Genomic DNA, 17,825 nt, shown 5'->3' on the forward strand with positions numbered 1-17,825 from the left:
TTGCAATGGGTTTCTCTGCATCTCAGTGGAAGAGTTGCCCCTTCGGATTAAGGAGGACTGGCAAAGAGAGGGAGGGAGCCCAGCAGTTAACTGCTTGTGGCTCCTCTGCCTGAGGATAAGAAGAAAAGAGGTACTGAGCAACCTGAAAAGTGATGACAGATAAGATGAAACAATTAACTACACAGCCCAACCCACCCACCTTTCTCCTTACTGCACAACGGTGATTCTTGGGCTGTGCAGAAGCTAAGGGAAAAACAGAAGCCACGCACTGACACCAGCAGCCCAGGCTGGGTAAAAAGGCACCGAGGGTCTGCCAGAGGTTCCCTAGAACTGATGTCACAAGCCAGGATTGGGACAGCTAGGCTCTCCCTGGCCCAGGCCTATTAAATTGGGCGCTTGATACCAGCTAGAAGGTTTCAGCCTACAAAGTGTGTTTCCCAAACACCACCGACATGGAAATCACTTGGGGTATGTGTTATCTGTGCAAATTCCTAGAGGCTCAGAATCAGGGAGAGGGGCCCAGAAATGTGCATGCTGAACTAGTTCTGCAAGTGATTCTGACACCCGTTAAAAGGTTGAGGCACTGCCTTAGAACCTTGGTCTCCCAAGCTGGCTGCCCATTATCAAGGGGGTATGAACACTTACTCATGCAGTGCAGGAAGAAAATATTAGAACTTTTATTTATACTTCTTTTTAGCTCATCCTTTAAAAATGTCTACTTAATTATATAACATACAAAATACTTCATACAGTAATGCACGCATACAACTTACGTAATTACATTTACACATGACATTGGTGGTACCGCTCAAAAAATGTTTACTGATGGGGATATGCAACCAAGCTGGAGTATCAACTTCTGGTACAACGATTGCTTCAAAGCAAGGAGTGGCCTCTGTAAATACCTGCTCTGAGCTTACATTATTCCTCAGTGACCAGTTAAGAAGAGAACCCAGGGTTTTGGGCCTCCGACTGCATCTCAGCCCTGGTGTAAGAGGGAGGAAAGAATGCAGTGCAGAGCAGAGCAAGCCTGCGGGCGGAGTCCGGGCCTGAGCGCCGAGCTGTCACCCACTCAAATTCCTTCTTCACCCTGGCTGGTAGGAGGATACTATTTCTCCCAGTAGGAAGAGGAGACGCTGGGGAACGAAATTTACCATCCATCCTGCCAGTTGCCCCAGTCTAAATCCCAACTATGGCATCCGCAGAGAGAGAGTGGTTTGCTGAGCTATAATTAATAACCCCGCTTTCTCAGGCAGAAAGGGAGAAATGCTGGAGTAGGAGAAACGCAGAGCAGGTGATGGTTACACCTGCAGACAGTTCTGCTGACAGCAACAGAAGCAGCCGGAGCAAAGCTACAAACGGAGAACTCGGGCAGAAGGGGAAGGCAGAAGCGCCCTGCCCCCCAAAGTCAGAGCTTGGCCCAGACCTAAAATAAGTTCTCCTCTACTATCCAAACGCCTATGTGCTGTCTGCCACAAGACCGCACCATCCTCTAAGCACACGTGTATGTGAATCGGAAAAAGGGGCACACAGATCAAACCATTTCCAGGACCATGAAACTGTCACAACGGTTAATAGATGCATTAGGGCTACAGCGGCCCTCCTTCTGGGCCATAGTCACAGAATCCCATGATCATAGGACATTAGAGCTAGCAAAGCCTTAGACACATATTCATGGAACAGATATTTACTGAGCACCTACCATGTGTCAGGCTCCGTGCTGAGTGCTGGGTACACACTAGCAAATAAAACAAAGGCGGTCCCTGCTCTCATGGAGTTGAGGACAAGCGGGGGAGACAGACAACAACCAAGTCAACAAATAAATACAATTATGACACCATTCGTGCTAAGACGGAAAGGAAGCTGGGGGGGCAGTGAGGACCGGAGTTGATGTGACTGGCCTTCCCGGGCGACTGAGGAGTCATCAAACGTCACCTCTCCTGGACTCACTCAAACCAAATCTCCAACTACGGTTCTCTGAGAACTTACCTTCCACTCACCTGCCAGGCGTGGCCCGAGCCAACAGCTTGCCGACAGTAACTCTAACAGAAGCTACCATTTACTGTGCGTCAGACACAGTGCCAAGTGTTTTTCCCCTTTTTTCTCATTTTGATCCCCCCAACCTCCACAAAGTAGGTACAATTATCTCCATTTTCAAAGAAGGAAGCAGGCTCGGAGAGAATAAAACGCTGTGAAAGCACCACAGCCCACAGCCAGTAAGTGGTAGAGCCAGGATTTAACCTGAGGTCATTCCTTCACCTTCAAAGCAGGGTCCTGAGCCCCACGTGACCACTGCACAGAGATTCCTGTCCCTGACGCCAGCACCGCAGGATCAGAGCCTCTCCGGTGCTGCCATGCCCTGCTGGGGGCCGGCTTCAGGGCCACAGCGCGGGGTAGTCGGTGGGGCCCGAGGAGCCACCTCCTAAGGGTGCGGACTGGGCTTCTGTTCCCCACCCTCACCCTCCGCCTGAGAGCGCCCTGGGGAGAGAACCCTCGTCAACGACGGCTGCATGCTCATGGGCGTGTGCACCTGGGCGTGTGCGCGTGTGAGAGAATCGAGATCGTCACCGACCACCTCAAGCCCCTACCTACCTTGGCAATCCACTGAGCCTCTCACTGCCTTTCTTCCTCCTGTCCTCCCCTCACCCCAGCTGTCCCATCTGTCCTTTTCCTCACTGCTGCTTCTCTTCAAAACAAAACAAAACTGCCCGTAAGTTTACGTGCACCTCTCTCTCCAATGCCTGCCAGCCCCTGAATTTAACTCTGATCCTAGAGGTTGCAACCTCCTTCTCCTCCAGAAAACCCCCTCCCCTCTGCCTGTCACAAAGGCCAAGGCACAGCGTGTCTGGCAAGGAAACACCGCCCCACGATTCTGCCAGGTTCCGGGCCCACATTAGGGAAAAGAGCCCCACACCTGGTCTATGCCCAGATGTCCCTGGCAGCTGCTCAAGCAAAGTCCCAAATGAGTGGATATGACATGTGAACACACAAAGGCAACAACCCCAAAGGTCCCTATCCATAGGTCCCTATCACTGGAAGGGAATTAACACCCACAAAGACACCAGAGAACCCTAAATCAGGCAGAACACACCATTCTCTTCAGCACCTTTCTCTTGGGACCTCCAAGTTCTTTACCAACTGAAGTAATTTACCATCAGAGAGGAAAAGAGTGCCCCCTGGTATGAAGAATCCAGAGAGCCAAGGAAGCTCCTTGGAGACGACTCGGCGAGGCCCAGTCAAGCACGCCATCCACTGAGGAGCACGCAGCCTCATTCACTGCCCTCCCCACCCCCGCTTCCCCTTTACCTTCAGCCTCTGGCAACAAGCACTCTCTCTCTTGGGGGCCTGTCACTAGCAAGGAACTGCAATATCCCCAAACGTGGGAGACACCCCAAAGCACTCCCACCTCCGTGAACAGCCCCGGCTCATCCCAAACCAGCCAAGGGCCAAGTCCTCGTGCCCTGATCTCCAGGGCCCCCTGCCACCTACTTGGCTCGTAGAAAGGACAGCTTCTTCCTCAGGGAGGAGACGTGGTGATGGCAGGCCTGCTTCACAGCTGTGCTGCAAGAGACCGTCGGGGAGCGCAGGTTGTGGACCATGCTGGGCTCACGGGGGGGCCTGCCACATGGCCGCAGGGACCTGGGGGGCCGGAGGCTCCCTCTGGGGCTGCTGGCCGGGCAGCTCCTTCAGCTGTCGACCTGGCCCCTGCACCTGAGCTCTCCCTGCCCTAGTGCTCCCACAGAACACAGGTGGGTGGAGGGCCCGGCCTCAGGCTCCGTGCTCCGGGGATGCCCCCTGCCTGCGACCCGGGCTCCGCACAGAGCCCTCCCCCATCCTCCCGCATCTGGCCACGGGCTCTGGGCACTCAGTCTCCTCTCCTCCTTTGTCCTCAGACAGGGAGGATGGAGCTGTACCTGCATGTGATGTCAGCTGCTGGAAGGAGGGGAGGGCCACGGGCACTGCTCCCAGAGGGTTTGCTACTCCTGACTCCTTCCTCCCGGTGAGGGAGCTGACCCGAGCCATCACCTCAGTGTCCACGGGGCCACGGGGAATTTGGCGGCCAGGCAGGTAGACGGGGCTAGAGTGCCCTGGAAATATGCGACTTGGGGACAATTTCTGGGACAGAATTGAAAACATCTTTCCTTCTAGTAGGAAGCTATCTATTCCAGTGGCCAGACCTGAGTTGGAAGGAGTGGGTCTGCTTTCTGGCCTTGCTCCAACTCCGGGGGTTCAGATTCCATTGCCTTGGTTTCTGCGTTTGTTCGTTCATAAATTCCACACACATCTGCTGCTGAGCACTTATTCTGTGCCTGATATAAGAGATACAGTTTCTGTTCTCCAGGGTTTCATGGGCTAGTGGGGAGATGGATAAGTAAACCAAAGAGTGCACAGCATGGGGCAAGTGTCCGGCAGAATTAACCACAGCCCGCTACTAAACCTAGAAAATAGACGCGATGAAACTTAAACTTGCCTTCCCTACCTTATCTGGGAGAAATGAGGGTGCGTTCCAGTAAGACATGTAAGACGTGAACGTCTTTTGAGCTAGTCGGAGAAGAGGTGATACAAGAAATCCCCAAATTAATGACGCCCCAGCCTCATACTGCTCCCATTCACCTTCCTTGATCTTCGGAGATGATCCTTTTTCCTATTACACAGAGAAAATAGGTGCTGCTGCGATTACCCTCCTCACTGTCCTACCACATCACCTGTGAACGCACCTGCACTCACATCCACTATTCTCTCCTATTCAAGGCTAATCCGTTCACCTGTGATCTAGGTCCAGCTTTTCTTGCCTCCTCCAAACCCGTTTCCTTATCTTTCAGCAGAGGCACTCCCCAGCAGGGCAAGATGGAATCCCAGGACCAACTCTGGAGACCTCCCTTTTCTCTTACACCCTTCGTCTGGTGCATCACCACGTTGTGGGCATTTTATCCCCAACATGTATCTGGAATTCATCTACTTTTTTTTTTTTTTAAGTCCAAGCTACCAATACTCAGTCCTTTGCCTGGACTATTGTAACAGCCTCCCAACTGCCCCAGCTGATCCTCTGCATCCTTTCTCCGAGTTGCAATCTTTACAGAATGCAAATCTGACCCTGTCCGCTCCCTTCTGAAGACTTCCAATGAAAACTAAAAATTAAAAAAAAATAAAAAATAAAGACTTCCAGTGACTTCCTAGTGCTCTGAGCATAAAGACTCAAGTCCTGGGCTTCCCTGGTGGCGCAGTGGTTGAGAGTCTGCCTGCCAATGCAGGGGATATGGGTTCGCGCCCTGGTCTGGGAGGATCCCATATGCCGTGGAGCAACTGGGTCCGTGAGCCACAACTACTGAGCCTACGCCCTGCAACAAGAGAGGCCACGATGGTGAAAGGCCCGCGCACCGCGATGAAGAGTGGCCCCGCTTGCCGCAACTAGAGAAAGCCCTCGCACAGAAACGAAGACCCAACACAGCCAAAAATAAATAAATAAATAAAATGCTGGCTTAACTCCTAGAGAGTTTCATTAAAAAAAAAAAAAAAAAGACTCAAGTCCTTGTTGTGGCCAACCAAGCTCCTCTCATCTTACCTCATCTCATCTGTCTCGTCTCACTGCTTCCCTCCCATCTCAGGCTCATCCTTCTGGCCTTAGATCAACCACCATGCTCTCATCCGACCCCCACTTCAGTCCAGGCCCAATTTATTTGATATACTCCCTCATGGCACCATGTTCCCATCCTTCAGTACACACATCCGAGTTTGTATTTTCTTTGTTATACACTCAGTTATGTTAACACTGTCTCCTCAACAAGACTGGGAACTTGATGAGTAGAGCACATAGTACATAACTGATAAGTGTTCATTGAGTGAATGAATGAATGATGTTCTCTTTAAAATTCTCATCCCTGACCTACCGGTTTCTACTTGAGATTAAAAATGTGCTGTGTCTCCCTATATTAAAACAAACATTCTCCCCAAACACCCTTACGTACCATCTCTATTTCTCTTCTTCCCAAGCAAATGTCTAGAATGAATTCCCCATGTTCAGACTCTCCTTCCTCCCCTCATATATTCTCTTCTAAAACTGCTCTATGGTTATCAATGACCTCCTAATTACCACTGCAGAAGATCCTTTTTAGTTCTTACCTATCTCTACCCTCTTTGTCTCTTCTTCCTTGCTTCTACGATATTTCTGTCCCCTAGTTCTCTTAGCTTCAGTGGGCAATCTTTTGCAAATTCCTCCTTCCCTTATCTTCTGCTTAAACTCTGCTCATTCTAAGACTCTTGGCCTCAACTATATTCTCATTTCCAAACAAGAAGTTTTAGTCCTGTCTCCTGAGCTTCAAACAGGTGTGGCCAACGACACAGTGTATCTCTCCACCTGCACACTCCATGCTCAAACTCCACACATCTAAATGAAACTCACTACCACCCCTGCTCCTCAAATCTTCCCGCTTTACCCAGTATTTTAGTAACAATAGCATTATTATTAATAACAATAATAGCAAGCACATATATAATGCTAGCCATGTGCCAGGCACCATTCCTGTTCTAATCATCACACATATACACATTCAATCTTCTCAACAACCCTATGAGGTAGGAGCTGTTATTATACCCATTTTATAGATGAGGAGAGTGAGGTACAGAGAAGTCCTCTTTTCTATTCTTTTACCATAATTCAGAAATGTGCCCATCTGGTCTCATCTTAAATGTCACCACATCAGTAAGCCGTCCCTCCCACCTAACTCACAGTAGTCCCAAAAAGCCTTGGTCCACCACCTCACCTTTCCTCATCTTCTCTACAGCACTTATTACTACTTGACGTTTTCTTGTTTATTATTTATCTTCCCTCACTAGAAAGTAAGCACCGTGAAAGGAGAAACAATGGTTATCTTGTTTATAGCTGTAGCCACCAACACCCAGAAGAGTAGCTAGTGTACAGTATATGCTCAATAAATCCCTTATTCAATGAGGGAACGAATGGGTGGACAATTGCCACAGTATCCTTCCTTGTCTATCTGCTTCCAGTGTTTGTTCCTTGAATCCATCTCTCACACTAGGATGAAAAGGATTTTTCTCACAAGAATATCTGGGAGAGACTTGGGTGCCCCTTCCTCCAAATCCCTCACTCACTTCCCCCATCTATAAATACGGGCCACTCAATCATGGCAGGATGTGACATGATCAGGCACCTGCTTACCTGTACAAAGATGATTTCCAGCCGCTCGCTAGCTACCCCTGCTCCTGGGACATCCTCGGCAGCAGTACTGAAGTATTTGCCGTTCCTGAACATGCCTTGCTTTCTCACGCCTCCATACTTATGTACATCTTGTTCCCTCGCCTGGGAATGCTGTCCATGTGACGGACTCCTACTCACCTTGCAGCTCTCAGCTGACACACAGCCCTCTCCCCCTCTCCGTGGAGTCTTTCTGGATACCACTGCCCTCTCCCTCCCTCCTCCCCAAGCCTCGCCCCAAGCAGAGTACCTGCATTACTTGGGCAAATTTCTTAACTCCACTGAGCCTCAGTTTCCTAAACTCTAATATGAGGATAATAATAGCATCTATTTGATAGGGCTGTTGAGAGGTTTTATTTAAAAGTATATGCAAGATTCACTGCACAGATTAGGTGCATTAGTAAACAAATTCTTTAGTTCTACTACGACGAAATTCTATTAGACAAAATTCCATCTGTCAATTATTACACTACGTTATACTTGCTTACTTATAGGTATGTCTCACCATAAGACAAGAAGGCTCTTGAGGGCAAATACCATGCCTTAATCTGTTTATCCTCAGGGTCAATATCTGGTATTTTGCAAATGATCAATATTCTACACATTCTTTCTGTCTCTGCTTCTTCAAGGACAGAACACAGATCTGCTAAGACAGTGAGAGTAAAACCTCACGATAGCCAAAACCATCAGAGTCCTAGCAGCCACCATACTAAGCACCTACTAAGTACCAGGCATTCTACACACGTTATCTCATGTACTCTTTACAAGAAAAGACTTTTGCAAATGAGGAAACTAAGGTTCAGTAAAGCTGAGGAAAACGCTTTTAAAAATGCACAGTCAATATGGAAGAAGGCAGACAAAACCAGGTCTGCTGACTGAGACTCTCACTCTTTCCTGCACACCGCAGGGCCCCGTGGCAGAGGGCAAGCCTCTTATTCATGCTGCAGCCTGGACTCAGGCAGGCTCCAGCATGTTGAAGACATTTAATAAAGGTTTGTGGCACACATGCCCGCATGCAGGAATGAGTATGTGAATGCATGGAGCCCTGCCTTGGTCCTCAGTTACACTCCAGCCCTCTCCATGTCTCATTTTCCTACCACGAAAAGGCTTCCTGTTCAACTGAGACCACGTTCTGTTGAAACTAACATCCTGTACATAAACGGTCCTTAGTAAAAATAGCTCCTTTTTCTACACTACTGGCTTTGTATGAAAGGTCCTGCCACTGGGTGAATGTACTAAATAAATAAAGACCTGGGGACCTCAGAAACCTTACCAGCAGTTCCAGTTTGGGCTGAACCTGGGAACTAGTGCTTTGTAAGTGTACCCGTGACTTCACCTCGAAGCATGAAAATGGATTAGTGTCCCAAATTCCATCGCACACACATACACACTTTGGGGAAGTTAGATCTATTTTGCTTTCAACCAGAAACCTGAGGGAATTATTCCTATCTCTGAGACAATCCCTGCTTCCCAATAAACTGATTCTTTTCCCAAAATTGCCCCTTCTCCCTGATGCACACCTGCCCAGGAAATGACCGCCTCTTGCACTCACCTACCCAAAGACTTTTTTTCCTTCAGGACAGAAATTGATGTGAATGAGGAAAAATACAATTCTTAGAAGCCCTTAAGTTTGGATATCTTATTGAGGCATTTCCCTCTTTGCTGTAATGTGGACTCTTCCTCCTTTTTTTGGTCACATTGGGTCTTTGTTGCTGCGCCCGGGCTTTCTCTAGTTGTGGTGAGCGGGGGCTACTCTTTCTTGCGGTGCACGGGCTTCTCATTGCGGTGGCTTCTCTTGTTGCAGAGCACTGGCTCTAGGCTCACGGGCTTCAGTAGTTGCAGCACATGGGCTCAGTAGTTGCAGCTCGTGGGGTCTAGGGCGTGTGGGCTTCAGTAGTTGTGGTGCATGGACTTAGTTGCTCCAGTGCATGTGGGATATTCCCGGACCAGGGCTCGAACCCGTGTACCCTGCATTGGCAGGCAGATTCTTAACCACTGAGCCACCAGGGAAGTCCTGTGGACTGTTTTTAGACTACAGTAGAGTAGCTATTTGTCTCTAAATATTACATCCATTCTGAACCTTGTACAAGAAAAAAGAAAAATCAATGTTTTATTTAACCAGTTGAAAGTTATCTCGTACTAAAGGGTTATAATTTTGATCTTTAAAACAGAAGAAATCGGGACTTCCCTGGTGGCGCAGTGGTTAAGAATCTGCCTGCCAATGCAGGGGACACAGGTTTGATCCCTGGTCCAGGAAGATCCCACATGCCGTGGAGCAACTAAGCCCGTGTGCCACAACTACTGAGCCTGTGCTCTAGAGCCCGCGAGCCACAACTACTGAGCCCACGTGCCACAACTACCGAAGCCCGCGTGCCTAGAGCCCGAGCTCCGCAATGAGAGAAACCACCGCAATGAGAAGCCGGCGTGCCGCAACTAGAGAAAGCCCCCCTCACAGCAATGAAGACCCAGTGCAGCCAAAAATAAAATAAATACAATAAATAAATTTTTTAGAAAAACAAAAACAAACCAGAAGAAATCAAACTTTTTTTTTTTTTGCCTGCTCTATGAAACGATCCTTCATTCTGTAATTGACCACATGATTTGGAGAATTAGGAGGAGCCACAGAAAAGGGTCCATATTACCCATTTCATACTTGACCATTTTCAACCCTGCTCTACCTGCTTCCCAGGGGAGGGGCAAAGAGTAAATGAGATGATCCGTTTGTCCAGGAAGGCCTGGCCAGTGTGGGGAATGCCGCTGTAACCAGCAGGGTGTGCTGCCCATCAAACTGGGCCAAGAGCAAAGGGCACAAACCAGATTCCCCCACTCCCGCAGAAAATCTCCCCAGGGTTCAGATCTCACACCTGCTCTAGGTCAGGATATCACAGAGTAATATCCAAAATGCCCCAGAGAGTCTCTTAATTGGATGGAAACATGTTAGAGGAAGGATTAGGTGCAGGGTGTAAAGGTTTGTGCTGAGCTGGGGCTGAGTGATTCATTAGCACTCTGAGGACTTGCTCTCTCCAGCAGAACCCACTGGCTGAGAAGGGAAAAAAGAATTCATTCAGAAAGGCCCTGGTGAACACACATCAGTCCTGAGCTTCGAGGGGAGGGGTCCACAGGGACCGCCACAAGAAGCACCCTTCTGAGCCCAGCCCTCTCTGCTTCCCATACTGCCAAGGTGAGCTAGTGCAAAACTGTATCCAACATCCACCGTGAAGAGTTCAGGGGGCTGTCGGTGGGCCAGGGAGAAGAAAGGACCAGGGAAGACATTTCGAGGATTTTTCTGGGCAGAGGTTTGGAAGGGAGACCCTCCATAACATTTCACTTGGTTGGGGGAGTGGGCAGAGAAGGAGCTAGAATATAATTTTTATCAGCATACAATCCCAAATACTGAACAAAAAGGCAGGGCTCTCTCCAGTTAGCAAGCAGCCTTGGGAAAAACGCATTGCAGAATATGTACAATTTGGCACTTATTCATTTCTCCCAGGAATGCCCTAAGCAGCAGGGATAAAACAGGGAACTGAGGAGCTGCCAATCATAGAGCAGACAGACAAGGGGCAGCTGAAGGTATGATGATCAGAAATGGACGGAACGCTTCCAGAGATGTTTGGCGCACAAGCACAGGGAAGGGAGTTCTGCTGGGGAACTCTACGGACCCTTCCAATTTTGAGAGTATGGTTGTCGAAATCCAGACAGCATTGAAAAGAGAGCAAAGGCCACTCTAGAGACTGAGGGCACTGCCATCAGATCATAACTGATGAAAGCATCTTTACAAGAGTGATTAATCTTTGCCCCTTGGAGGCCCCGTGCCTCCGCCTAAATTGATGAGCTGAACTGTTAATTTTGGTTAGTAACAAGTACAAAACTGAGAACTAGGGCAGAACTCATAGAACTTTATAAAGGGAAGGTCCCACCCTCCTGCCCAGGATGAAATCCTTTTCATGACATACCATCTAGCTTTTGCCTGAACACTTGTATGGAGGAGATAGTTCATTACTTTACAAGGTCTGTTCCATTGCAGTGCAGCTCTCATCATGGAAAAGTTCTTTCTCATCCTGAGATGAAATCCTTCTCGCTGTAACTTCTACCCCTCTAGTTCTATTTCTTAGGCTTTCAGATATTTAAAGAGTGCTGCTATAGTCATTCTAAACCTTCTCTTTTCCAGGCTAAACCCCTTTCCTTCAACCAATCCTTATAATGACATAGTTATCATGTTGATCATTCTTTTCTGAACTCTAATTTATCAATATCCATTTCCAAAGAACGGAGAATAATACATCAGATATGGTCAAACTAGTGCAGACTACAGTGAAACCTTTTTTTTTTTTAAATCCATGCTCCATCCTTCCAGTAATGAATTCAGACTTTTAAAGATCATTTGGTACTTGCTTCATATTACTGGCTCATATTTGGCTGGTTAAAAAGTAACCCTTAAGTTCTTTTCCACATGAGATCCTATCAAGTTAGGCTCCCTGTGGTAACCCTACACTTAAGAAACTATTCTAATATAAATGTATAAATATATAATAGCACATTTCCTTTTTTAAAATACTCCATGTTGTTTCCACCTACTGTTCTATTTGAAATAATATTAAGTCTTGGTTCTATCAACCTTGGTGTTCTCTCTACTCCCTCTCAGCTGAGCAGTCACCATAAGTTTGATAAATGAGGTAAAAGTACCTTCTGCATTTTCATCCGGTTTGTTGATAAAAATGATAAACAGAGCTAGACCAAAAGCAGAGCCCTGTGGCATGTCTGCTGAGACCCCCCTTCCGTTAAGGTCAGTGCGGTCCACCTTCGCTGGGCACAGAAGCTTAACTTGCTGCAACAGACCACTCCCTCTGTCTACCATTCAGAGGCGCTACCTGCAGCAGATGCCACCTGGGGCCCACAGCCTGAGTGTTTAGCCAGTCCCACCTCAGAGCCTCAAATGAGCGTCCAGGAGCCTCCGTATCCTCAGGGCCCCCTGTACACCCCACCTCATTCTCCGTTAACCTCTGACACCTACCATCCACTCCAATCCTGGTGTTCTGCTGTCATCTTGCAAACAGATACTGATACTGAGCAGGACCCTGTGGGGCTCCTGGGCACAAAAGCCTTTCTGTGCCCCCCACTTCTTGATTACAGGAAATAGGCTTCATTTAGCCTCCATGACCTTCCCTGAGTTCTGGCGGGCAGGTTCAAACAGTTGCTAATCAGGGAAGGGAGGGGATACGGAGGAGACAGGAGAGGAACAGTCAAGAAACAATAGTGCAGCCTTGGGGCAGGGTCCTGGATCCCCCTCCAGGGATACACACAACAGTATCCTTGAGCTGTTTTGCAGGTACAGAAACCCCAACCAGGTGGGAGACGTTAACAGGTTGATGGTGCTGACTCCCACGTGCCCCCACCCAGGTGGAGGACGGAAGGATGATGGTGACCCTCCTCAGGTCAATCAACTAACGCTTGAACTCTGCCGACCTCTGTCCCAATTCCATGCTGAATTCTCCTCGGCTCAAGCCCCTTCACGAATACGCATGAATACCCTTAGCTTAAAACTTCCCCAGTTTTGCTGTTGGGGAAACACTGCCTTGGGATAACTCCTTCCTTCTTCCCATCTTTGGCTTGGTTGTATCTTCTGGTTGACACCCACCAAGAGGCGAACCCACCTTTCAGGTACCACTCTGATGCCACACACGCATGCCCGGCCATGCCGTTTTCCTCGGACACAAAATACCCTTTCCCCTCCCGCTCCACACCGTACCCAACCTTCAGAGTGTGCCTCAGGTCCCAAGTCCACTCTGACATCTTCCCAACGGACTTGGTTTCCACGCACTGACTTCTCCCCCTGCTGAACACCAAAAGCCTTTAGAATCGGTCCCCTCTCGGGTCGAGGGGAAGCATCCTCTTCCCAATCCGTGTTTGAGCACAGAGGTCTGGCGGGCCCCGATTTCTCTGCAGTTTCCCACAGTTCTCGCTCGCCGCAGAAGCACCATCTTCCTCAAACATTTTCCGCACCCCCTGTCATCGCTGCTCCCATCCTCTCCCTCCTCATGTGATCTTACCTTTCTTCCCGCACCCGAGGACTCAGGAACCTGCTAGAGTCATCGTCATGGCTGCTCTGCTGGCTGCTGAGGAAAGACAGGATGTGAACCGTTAACGTTAGGCTTCTTTCTCAACCCTGGGGGAGAGCATCTAGACTTCAGCTCAACGGAGAAACGGGGTTACAACATCTTAAAGGTAGACGTTCCCCGGGTAGGTTTACACAGAGGGTATACTGCCAGACGGTGGAACTGAGACACGCATTTGGTGAAAACCCCACCCATCACGCCTAAAGCACAAGAGGAAGATCCTGACCTATCACCTTTTTCTTCCTAGGCCACACAGTCTCTGTGAGTGAATGCCTCTGGCATTCTCTGTACCTGGGCCTCTAGATCTGTAGGACAGGATAATAATCCCATTCTTCCACCTCCCCTGAGACACTCAAGGTGCTGGCTTGCAGTCTTGCGGGCAGGAAGGGGAGGGGTGCGGGTGGGAGGGAATTCCAGCAGGAGAAAGACTTGAGACTTGATGGAGTCTGGGGCCACCTGGCCTGCTTCCCCGCCTCCAGGGCAGGCTGAAGAGGGTGAGGGACAAAAGAGGGATTAGAAGGTGGAGACCCTCCACTCCTTAAAGCCCTGTAGGCACGAAGATTATAGAGCTTCAGCTCACAAGAGTTCTTGAAGTGCTTACTTTAAATGACTGTGGAATTCAACAGTCATTCATCCTACTCAAGAGAAAGAAAAGCTGTTCAGACACCTTATGACACTAACTGAACATAAAGCTGGTGAACAAATAATTTTTATTAATTGCTAATTATTAAGTACTCCAGGTTTCTAATCAAGAGTCGTAAAGCCACAGCCCCGTGGCCAAATCTGGAGCCCCCGTGGGCTAAGAATGGTGTTTGCTTTTTTAAATGGCTGGGAATAAACATTTTTTAAATGATAATAATATTTCATGACATGTGAAAATTATACAAAATTCAAAATTATGTCATAAATAAAGTTTTATTGAAACACAGCCACACCCATTCATTTACATACTAACCAGGGCTGCCTTTTTGCTACAATGGCAGAGCTGTGCAGTTAAGGCAGAACTGAATAAGTGCAGTAGTGAGGCCATTAGACCCACAAAGCCTAAGTATTTACTGTGTGGCCCCTTACAGAAAAAGTTAGCAAACCCCTGTTTGGCATAGATTCCATTAATAATAAATTTCTATTACCATATATGTCACTATAACCCAGGCCCGGTACAACCAAACTTGTTCCCTTGTTCTGGTGGATTGTCCACAGTCATAAAAAGCACTGATCTCTACAGAGTACACTCCTTAGACTAGATCCCCAGAAGACGGCAAACTGTGAACCATCTTGTAGGGTAAGTGCCCGCCCCAGTGACCGTACACTCGCCACCAAAGAAGCACGTGACTTTACAACCATGCTCTCATGTTCTGATTTTTCAGCAAGAAGTAAATGAACTTAGAAGCAATTTACGTCAAATTTTCAAATACACAAACATGCACCTACACACACACACACACACGCGCCAGAAATCAGAACAGCACCACACACAAAGCTTCCAGTTGCTTGGCAGAACCAAGTGTGCACACAATCCTGTGTTCTTTCTTTTACTCTACACAAAGCACTTTTTTTTTTGCCGCTCATTCCCTGTGGAGAACGTGCGGCTACTCATCATTCCCTCTTTGCAAGGTCTCATAGACTTGCCTTTTAAAAACTCCTTATGACAAAATTATACTGCTGTGTTGCTACCCCATGGGATCTCTTACATTGGGGCTGACCTGTCATATGTATCAAGCAGCCTCTTCTATACAACTTGGAATCGGTGTTAAGACTACAGTAGGCAACCCACAGATGACTGGGACTCAAATTCCACAGCAGACTCAGCTCCAGAGGCAAGCATCAAGAGAGGAAAACCAAAATAACAACAATAATAATAATTTAAAAAGAAAAAAAACGAGAGAGAGGAATACCAGTCTACACCGTTGGCAGTACATGTGAGGAGAAGTAGGAGGGAGGGCTGTCTGGAACCCAGTGTTTTACACTATCTAACACCCAAAGGGGCTCAACCAACCCAATGACCACAATCAGCATTACAGCCTCTTCACGGAAGAGATCAAACTGGACTCCATTTAAGCTATCTATATAGGGCTGTGCTTCCTTCTCACCCTACCCTCCCTCTGGCAATCAAAGCTTAACGTAAAGCTAATAGAGGGGCTCCCAGAACTAAATGAGAAGTACCAGAGTTTCAGAAAAATAATTCTGAGCTGATTTTAGCAAGTTATCTCACTAGATGGCACTGCTGACTTCCAAACCAGAACCTGAACGAGGCCAAGCCATCCAGCTTCTGAAACCAAAACTAGAACCAACTTTCTGGCGCCCCCTTCTGGCCTTCCCATTGCTTAGAAAACCGTTCAGAGGGTGGAGATGAAAGTTAACAATGGATCACCTTTAAACGATTTATTGGTTCTAAATAACTAAGAAATATCAACGTGCATGCATTCAACAAGTATTTCTACAATGCCCTCTATGTGCACATATGTCAAAAGGCAGCATCCAAGTTAAGTCAAGACTTTGGAATATGCTGCCTCAGGTTATATCCAAGCTCCTCCACTTCCTACTTAACACAACCCTGAGCAAATTATTAGTCATTTTCCTTACCTACAAAATGGAGATAGATGTTATGATAGTTCTTACTGTCGTAAGGATTAAAGAATGTAAAGCTGTTGTAAGAATTAAAGAATGAACATATGTAAAGTATGGAGAATACTGCTTGGCACATACTAACTGTTGTACAAATGCTATTATTACGTGCAAGTCATCGTTTTGTGGGTCATGGAAAATAAAGCCATGAATCAGACAGGGATCCTGCTCTCAAGGTGTTTACAATCTGGAAAGTAAGAGTCAATATAAACTATAATTTTAAACTACATTTAAAAGTAGAAAATGATAACTCTTAGCAGTAAATATTAAAAGCTACAGAAACATAGACCAGAGAAAGATCGCTTCCTTCTGGGGCTGGTAAGAGAAGACCATCTCAACAGCAAGGGTTTTTTTGCTGACACTTGATATTTGAACAGATTCAGGATGAGCAGAACTGAGAAGAGAGGGCTTTTTTTTTTTTTTTTTTTTTTTTTTAAATTTATTTGGCCACTCCGTGTGGCTTGTGGGATTTTAGTTTCCCAACCAGGGACTGAACCCGGGCCCCCGGCAGTGAGAGCACAGAGTCCTAACCACTGGACCGGCAGGGAATCCTGAGAGGGCATTCTGGTTCAGCTCGGCTCACCAAACATTTACCACATACCAGGCACTGTGCTAGAAGGCTGGGACGTAAGGAGCCCCGGCCTAGGAGGCACAAGTGTTCCCTGAGCACTGCGATGCAGCAACACCGGAAGGATGAAGGGGCGCAGGTCGCAGACACTTCTGCTGGGGGATTTCAGGCAACATATTGGAGAGGAGAACGTGTAACAGGAGGAACTGCGGGTAACTCCACAGCAGCAACAGCTGCAGCACGCATGGGCTCCTTCCTCCTCTAGAGAGCCCCCTGCCTCCCCACCCCCCAAAGGAGCCTGGTCCTCTCTCCTCCCATTTTCAGGACTTTTTTTCCCACCTTCTTTAAAGGTGAGATAGACGCCAACCACTCCCGCTCCACCCAACCCCATGAAATGATCGTTGTTGAGCAGAATTCCCAGAGATTCAGACATGGCCTTGCTCTCTCGCAAAAACTCTCAGTTCCTCTCTTATATGAGCCTTTTCAAACGATACAGACCACCTGGACACTGGGCAGCTCACCCTGTTCCCTAAATGAATCTGCCGGTCTTCTGAGGTCACGCAGAAAAGCCATCACCACGGTAGGGTGCTTGTAGAGGACTGTGGAAGGCCAGAAGGTCAGGGGCCACGTCCACAACCACTCCATTTCAGTCAAGGCCTTGGAGGGACAGGTGGCCAGTGCCGGCTCTACAGCTTAAGGAAGTTGAGAAGAACTTGAAGGAAGTCCGGCAGAGGGCGCTCACGGATGAAAACGTCTCTTAGAAAGTCTGAAAAGAAACTCCAAACACCGATTTGGAATGACTTAGCCTGGGCACTAGATGACTGAAAGTCACTTAACACTGCAAGGAAGGGAAGTTGTATAAGCAACCGTCTGCCTTTCCCCCAAAAGAGCTAGAAAACGCATGAGGATGACTAAAATCCCTCCTGCTGCAAATTCAAGCTGCTGATAAAAACCACTGTAGCAATTAAATTTTGAAACAGCACACTGTGTTACTAAATAAGGTGGGGAAGTGCTTCTGTGCACCCCGGAATGTTCCGGAGGGAAACCAGCTGAAGCGAACCGAATCTGGAGTCCTGGTTTTGTTCTCTGCCAGCAAGCTAGTGCTGGGAGCTTATCCTAGAAGGTCACACTGAACCAGTAACCCTGGCTGGGAAAAATCCATTGTAATCTGAGGCAGAGCACACTCCAGAGGCAGAAATTCACAGGCTACCGAGCTAGCAGGAAGCTCCGCAAGGCAGGCTGGGTAAATTCCCATGATTCCACTGGTCTCCCTTCCTCCCTCCCCCACCCCCGGGCACTGGCAGGA

At 48.0% G+C, this 17,825-nt stretch overlaps 1 protein-coding gene across 3 annotated transcripts in view; it reads right to left on the bottom strand.

Moving 5' to 3' along the window:
- Positions 1-17,825, bottom strand: part of GRAMD1B (GRAM domain containing 1B) — a 178,474-nt gene that overhangs the window by 123,090 nt on the left and 37,559 nt on the right. For all 3 annotated transcript variants that reach the window (XM_036860720.1, XM_036860721.1, XM_036860719.1), the window contains exon 2: positions 13,261-13,326. In XM_036860720.1, the coding sequence (XP_036716615.1) occupies positions 13,261-13,326 (66 nt within the window). The remainder of the gene's footprint in view (positions 1-13,260; positions 13,327-17,825) is intronic.

Source organism: Balaenoptera musculus, chromosome 8 (assembly GCF_009873245.2).
Source record: "Balaenoptera musculus isolate JJ_BM4_2016_0621 chromosome 8, mBalMus1.pri.v3, whole genome shotgun sequence".
Classification (NCBI taxonomy): domain Eukaryota; kingdom Metazoa; phylum Chordata; class Mammalia; order Artiodactyla; family Balaenopteridae; genus Balaenoptera; species Balaenoptera musculus.